Below are 7,946 nucleotides of genomic sequence, written 5' to 3' on the forward strand. Positions count from 1 at the left end.
TGAAAGTGTTACTATGCCAGTCATCTTTCCTTCGGTTATGGCCAGGGCAAGTGCACGATTGTACATCCATTTACTACAACATAACCAGTGCTAATGTCCCTAAGAATTTGTATCCTGGATGACTGAATTGAATCGCAGTTTATAAAACACGAGTAATGTGACATTTCACCTCCACGGCACTGCGATGCATGAGTTTACCTTCGTCCAAATGGTTAGCTAGATTAAGGAAAGTGAGCTTTGTCTTTTTTCCTAGAGGCGACATATCGAGTTTCGTACGAGTGGTGAACCGGCCTTCCTTCATCAAGCCCCACGAATGGGCCCGCCTCACGGGGAGAACTGGTCTCACGTCATTCCGTTTCGGCAATTCTACGCTGTGCCATCGGGGTGAGAGAGGGGCACTTGGACCACTGATTCGAGCCGATGCAACGGTGGATCTCTCACACAAGATGGTTGTCAATTACGACCTTGCACACATCTTCAACCGTCATTCCCTCTTTCAACTCACTGAATTGTTTGGAGGTTCTTAACGTCTCAATCTCACTTTTTCCCATCTTTTCTATACAATTAAATAACCCCTTCGACTTTTATAAATCCTTTTTTGCTTTGCATTGGCTCTATTTATCCCTTTATTGATCAACTCTTGCCCCACTTCCTTAATGATTCTTACCTGCTCACTTTGCCATCTCCGTGTCCACTGATTACTTATCTGTGATTGACTTACTCTGCAAAATCAACAGACGATCATTCAATTCTTGAGCCCGTTTCTAGGGATTCGGGAAGTTTTCAGCGTCTACACAGCTTGGAAGACGACGAGGTAGATTCTGAAGTTCATCTAAGGCCTAGAAGTTAAAAAAATCAGAAATGGCCTCGAGCAGTTTCATCAGGCGCTTTTCATCACTCAAATCAGTGTAGAGATTCTTTACTTCCAAATTACACTCAAATATGTCATGGGACTCATAAATAGACCGCGTGCGGGCTTAAGGTAAAAGTTAATCCAGGTTGTAAAGGCCTTCTTTGGACTAGATCAGCATAAGCATGAAGACGGCCGATAGTATTTTGTTCATATTGCACTGATTCAATACCATGCCTTAAAATATGGAAAAAAATTTATAATCATCTTGAAGTGACTTGTCGAGTATGTAAAAGTTCAAACTGTTGCTAAAATCACTAAAAACTAAATTTGAACCAAGCGATCCAGGTTTTTAAAAACGGCGTTAAGAGCAATATTTAACCAAATATTTTTCTCTGATGAGTTTTAGCCTACATCTTTTAGCAAATCATTTTAAAAAGTGGAGAACAATTACATAGAATAACAAAAAATAGGGCTATGGAATTTTGCTTTAAGCAGGCTTATTAAGGCTGATTCGATAAAATCTTAGCAGAACGGAAAGACCAAAGGATATTCATGAGAGACAAACCATGCATAAAAGGGACTGAAAATCGTTGTAACGACCGGTTTCGTCAAAAAACAGAATCGTAGGATTATCAAAGAGTGGTAAACAGTGATGTTATTTTGCGTGAATAGATATAGACGTAGTTAAAAGTTGATGCAATATTTCAAACAAGAAGTGCCAAAAGTGCAAGGTATCTAAGTAAAAAATGCTGTTAAACATTTTTAACACACAATTTTCTGTCAACATTATGGAAGAGTTAGAAACTACACTAGGTGCTTAAGCACCATTTACCTGAAACCGTCCCCGTGAGCTGCTGTCAACATTTTCGAAAAGTGAACGATCGGCCTTGGAAAATATACCCGTAATCTTAGAAATTAAAACCACATTCATTCGTATGTCAAAAACGAGTTTAATATTTTTCTTACTGCATTTTGACAAGCAGCTTGTAATATTGTCAAGGTTCTTCATTTCTCAAATGTCATGAGTTTACTTGAAAATGGAATACGCCCTTGGTTAGAGTAAGTGTGCATTTGATAATCATCCTTATGTTTTGGATCCACACGTTACTTATTTGTCTCTCCAATTTTATGGCAGATTTTGCCTTTTATTAAAATTACCCTTCTTTCGGTAAAGCTGTTACGATGATGAGGCTACCGTAGCGTCCCGAGACTCCCTGAAGACGAAAGAAGACAAAATACTCGAGCAGAATATATATTTAGCGCAGAGAAGGTGTCTGGGCTATTGGCATGGTCCGAAAGGCCAGCTCGTCCAGCAAGGTACAAGAGAGCTAATTCAAAGTACAAAAGTGGCCCCTCACCAATACCGAGGGATATACCACCATTGTATTACACTACATTTAACTACTTGGATGCACAGGTACTCATAGATTGCATTCCTCTCCATGCTAGTAGCCTCAAAGCTCTTTTTAATGGTCTACTGCGCCACATTAAAACACTTAATGACAGTTTACCCACATTTTGAACGAATGTATATGGCGGGCTTTTGAGTATGCGCTACGTGTGTTTTCCCCCTCCATTTTCACAGTCTCTAATCATTCACAATATGTGTCACTACTACAGTTAATGCATGCCACGGTCTACGCACAAACAGCTTGTAATCCTGGCTATGCATTAATGTCTTTAAACCATGCAGTACCAGGACCATCATTCCCAATCATCTGTCAGTCAGGAACTCGACTTTGGGAAGAATGAAGTTGAGCTAGGTATTGCTGTCTATCAAGAAAATTGAGTAACGCAGATGTAAAATATAAACCTTGGATCTTGACCTAAGCACCCAGCATCTCACCAATAAGCCCCAAATTTTTGTGGTGTGAAAGCTTTAAAAAAACATGATCTAGTGTTTTATATCAGCACCGATTCCAACCTCCTATATAGGTACTCCATTTTTTTACCTGAGCTTGCCCAAGAAGTGTGTTACACAACTAGAAAGATGTAAATTAGTCCAAGAAGGATGTTTTAAAGCAAAAAGTGTTATGTGTTATCGGAACAATAAAGCCCTTTGGCAGTGGCAACGGCAAGGACGCTGCTAAACCCAACAGCATCTATAAGAGCTAAACATGCCATAGGGAGCTTGAGTAACAATTATTTCACCGACCAAATTTGAAGCTACCTTGTCGAAAGTTGGCTCGAGGACTCCACCAGGATGCTGCTAAGGTAAAATAGCTGGCCTTCGAAGGGAGGACCATCCTCTTTCCAGGCATTTTTTAGTATATCTTGAATGCATTGTAAAAATATAAGGCAAAAACACTCATCGAAACAGACTCATATCGTTAATCTAGTTGGCGCTATTTGTGAATTATAAGCAGATACAAAAATGGTAATTCAGAGAATCAAGAAAGCCCCAGAAGTTTAGTTAGGAAATTTAAAAAGCAAGATAACAAAAAGTGGAAGGCTTCAATAGCAGTAGCAACACATGATATCACCTTAAGACTGAAAGACGGGAGAATGAAAAGCATGTGTGGTTTAAGTAGGAATCAGAGAAAAAAGAAGTGTTAATAAACTTCATGACATCTGAGCAAACACGCCTTAGAAGGTGGTTTAAACTTCACTTCTACTAAATTAATTTTTCAGATCAATCCGCCAGGTAGGAATTGACAAATGGATCTTACTAATGACACTTTGCTAAATAATCTAGGAAGTCTCTAAATGCATTGCAGCCTTCATCATTCCACTTTTGTTCCCTCACATGACATTCACTGGAAATACCTGCTAAAGTGTAAAAGGGGAATAGGCTGTAAAATGGGGTTTTGCAAGCGTTGGCATAGCATCCTGTATGGGGTTCCGGTGTCTCAGCTCTTCTGTAAGCTAATAATAAATCGACTTCCAGATTGCCATGCCTTACTACTGCTACAGAGGTGAATAGGATTGGGATAAGTATGCGATTCCTGCACTTGAACCCTCATCGAAGGTAGTAGGTCTTGATTGAAGAAAAGATTGTACAACAGACGCAGTATTAGTCGAATGAGCAAAGGCTGAGCGAATGCTAGGAGACCAGCTAATTCCTCAATGCCTTTGTTTTTATCTAGAGAATATTGTACCCATACATCAAAACACAAAAAATTGTGTTTATTGATGATGTGTCAAAAAATTATGCAGTGCAGTAAGAAATGTGCGATTCATTCAATAGATGCAACTCAAGATTTACTGGTTTCTCAAAGTAATTGAACACTGACTACCGTAGCTTTTACTGATTCCTGTGAGAATACATAGTCTTTGACGTGATTGCTTCGATTTCTGATAGAAGGGAGTGTTTGGCGAGGTATGGATGACATTAGCTGCTTTGTGGAGAAATTGCTAATATGCAATAAACAACTTGGACTTTTCAGGTATCTGTTGTTTATGCCTAGCAGATCCCAAATATTTGTAATTGGCTGAGCAGCAATGCCCTGACCACCCACAATCGTCTATCCCTTAGTTTTAATCAAGCTACACAAACTAAATGAGACCGATAACAAGCACAGGAATTCAAAAATTTGCCAATTTTACCTGCAGCGACTGCTTTAGGCGTCCTGTCACGAAGATACTTGAGAAGGTGCTCAATTTCTGGAAGCCTCGATGGAGCTATTAGACTACAATTTTTGATCGTCCGTTCTGATAGTGCTTTCAAATCTGTTTGTTCGTTTAAATTCTTCAACCGAATTCTGAGGGAATGAATCTGCTTAAGTGGAAAGTGATTTACATCTTCTGACACTTCTTTTTATCCCCTATCACTGGATCTCCAGATTCTCCTAGAATCGTTACTTCGGCTTGATAACAAATAACCAAGGCCTGTTCGAATGAATAAACATCGATGCTTACATCGCGTACACGTCTTTATCACTAAAGATGAATTGTTATAGACTTAAATTAGTGCAATTTTAGAATTCAGACTGTAAAAACTTATTTAACTTAATAATGGATTGAAACTGCAAACAAGGTGGCTTAAGGATGTTTTAATCAGAATTAATGGTGTCTGGTACTTTCTTAAAATGCTGCTATCGACGCTGCTTAAAGAGGCAAAAGAGTATGGTAATGAGAAAAACTACTAAGACCAAAAGAATACCCTTAATTTTTCGCCTCTTCTAAGACATCTTACAAGGGAATATGCTCGAACTGGTGGATTTCTTGTTCATCGTGTCTAAACCCAGCTCCATACACTAAAAATTGAAAATTATAGCAGATTAACGTTTCCAGCTTGTCTTTTCTATTTTAGTCCGTTAGCTGTGGATGACTTCCATATACATCTATTAAATTTCCGAACAAACTCGCTTGTCTTTATCAACTAAAACATACCTTTTCAAAACTAACCAAAAGACTAGATTATAGCTAAATTTTATTTTACTTCAGTTAATCTTAATAACCCCTCTGCGTGAGCTCCTCGTATCACGCAGATGCCGTTGCGCTACACGCTACACCTTCAACGCCTATCGTCCTCTACTCTGGTTTCATACCCTATGACAGGGAAGTTTGAATAGAAAAGGCACTTTTAAGCCCAAAAGGATGCCGAAAGCTTACAAGTTATCAAAGTTTTAAGGAAATTGGAGTTGGTATACTCCTCAGTAGTTGCTGATGCTAGTTTGGTCACGTAACGGACCTAAACTAACCGCCCGTCACCCAAGAGTGTATTCAAGAGACAGTGTATTAAAATACACCTCCCATCATGCCATGGCTTAGTACAACTTCAGAGAGGCCTTGCAGATCTACCGTTTTGCAACCTCTACACATAAAGCCTTTACTTAATTGTGAATATCTCTATATTAGTATGATATGTCCAAAAGTAAGTCAGAAAATATTTAATGTCATACACAATTTGGCATCAGTAATAATAAAAAAAACTTTTACGTTATAGACGCTGGTATATTCTTATGTTTCTGTTTCGTCTAACACTACCAGAAACTGCTCAAGGTTTTATTTAAACGCTTTACGGTGTGCGTTCTCAGCCAGTCTATTCACTCGTGATGTCTTGCAAAAATGGCGTTTTCTGCCTACGCAGCTGTGAAAGTCTCATCGCAGTTTCTGCATTTTAAATTTACGTACTCTAAAATAGCTATCACACACCCCTCTGTGGGTACTTTTTCTCCCTCGCACTCGAGTGGCACGAAACATATGCGTAATTCATTGGTGGTGGAAGTTTGAGAACTCGACTGCAACAGGTCTGTTTGGAGGTATGATTTACTCCTAAGTCGCTTAACATATTTGTAACAATTTATCATTAGTGTCCTTTATCCCTCTGGTCCTCTTTTTAATGGGTAGTTTACAAACGGCACTGAATAAAACTAATATTTATTGTAGCATTGAGAGTCTTTTTTGACGACGAAAGAAGTCTAGTATCAGGACAGGATGCGTACTGCCAACGTACAGAAGGGCTGAGGGACCACTGGTTTGGTCCTAAGGGCATTTATTTTTTGGTGAAAGTACAAAAACAGAGCCCTAAAAGCTCGCGAAATCAAAACAAGAAGTTAAGAAAAGCGTTACAGCTATAATTTTAACCATGTAAATGCAAATTAACATCTATCAAGGTGATGGATGAATTTCCTTCATTACAATATATAATGTGTAAGATAAATGATACCTGCTTGACAATTTTGAAATAAAAGATAAAGGTATTAATTTTACTTAACAACTAATCTAATGCCGATGTCTAAAACATTTTAGACACGTCTCTTTCTGAAGCACCAAAAATGATACTACCTTTTAAAGCAAAACCATTTATGCATAGTTGCGATATTAGATAAGCCATCATAACCATGTAGATGAAATCACTGATTTCCTCCTACACTTTTGATTCGTAACATCATTTAATATCTATTGACTAAACAACTTCGAGAAGAGTTGGTTTTGGTTTTGCAGCGAATGCTTTTGCGTGGCTACCTTATTGCAGAATTGTGCTTTTCAACAAATATTGCTGCAAGACTTATTAGTCTCAGGCTGCAGCCTCTAGGATCATATTGTGGGGTCTCGCCTTACTGTTCATGGCCCTACTAATTTAGTCCTCCAAATGATTGAGCTGCTTTTATACCTGTGTGCCAGAGGCGGTTTGAATCACCTGCAGTCTCATTTAATCCGATAAATTAGGCTACACTCACAATTATAAACTGACCCGAAATTTGTCCAGATTGAAGAAATTTAAAACTCTTATAGGTAGCTAAAATTGAAGAAAGGGTTGGCTATCTAAAACTATGGAAAGCTGTATGAAGGTGCCATTGCAGTTCTGTTCAGTGGGATCTGGCAAATGTCACTTTTAACAGTGACAATCAAAAGACTCGAGGCAGTTACATTAGAAACCAAGCTTTGGGCCTATTTCACTTGAATTTGCTGAGATCCTTTACATTATCTCCACCTGTTTTAATCTCCTGCATGATATTTAATTTCCAAAAGCCATGTAAAGTCCTTTCCTGAAAAGAGTTTGTTTAAGCAGCTTTAGCATGACTAAACAAAATGAATTCGCCTTAATTGCAAAACTACTTTGTTTTTCCTTGGGAAGTGCCTACAATTTGGGGCACCTACAACGACTGCGATTGTCAAGTATTACCCTCTCCTCAAATCTGCATGGTCACATTTAAGTAAAGGTAACAGTGGCAGTGGAATATTGGCAAAGAATCATCTTGTCCGATTTCTGTGCATCATAAAATATGTGTAAGATCATCTGGAGCACCAAACTGTTGCATTTTCTACTGCTTCTCACATAAATCCATCCTATATCCGCACTGCAAAAGTTCCTCTCATGTATCACTTTGACTCCTCTCACCCGATCCCTCAACCCATTCAGTGGAATGTGTTGCAGGTGGTATCTTGACTTATGCATTATTCCTCCTGCATTGCTCTGCTTGCATAGAGTCATTTCAAAGTGTCAAGCAGATACTCAAACAAAATTCCCCTCCTGTTCCCGCGGAAATGTAATATTTATGGATGGGAATTCCACAACACTATCCAGCTAGTATTAGGTAGATCTAAAAAACATTTAAAACCCTCGATTGCTGACAAGTGATTCGCTTTCAAAACAATATCCCGTAATCTGCTAACCACATCACCAGATTTGCGCTTATTCGTCTTC

General features: G+C 38.7%; 1 protein-coding gene across 1 annotated transcript; it reads right to left on the bottom strand. All coding sequences in view use genetic code 11, as the record gives it.

Moving 5' to 3' along the window:
* Positions 1–764: 764 nt before the first annotated feature.
* EGR_10531 (Kinesin-associated protein) lies at positions 765–5,046 on the bottom strand (the record flags this gene model as incomplete). Its single annotated transcript, XM_024499780.1, has 6 exons — positions 765–839; positions 935–1,019; positions 3,024–3,126; positions 4,400–4,554; positions 4,593–4,724; positions 4,982–5,046. 6 exons carry the CDS (start codon positions 5,044–5,046, stop codon positions 765–767), a joined length of 615 nt encoding a protein of 204 aa, XP_024345806.1.
* Between the last annotated feature and the right edge of the window lie 2,900 nt (positions 5,047–7,946).

This window comes from Echinococcus granulosus (genome assembly GCF_000524195.1).
Source record: "Echinococcus granulosus chromosome Unknown EG_S00230, whole genome shotgun sequence".
NCBI classification, from domain to species: Eukaryota; Metazoa; Platyhelminthes; class Cestoda; order Cyclophyllidea; family Taeniidae; genus Echinococcus; species Echinococcus granulosus.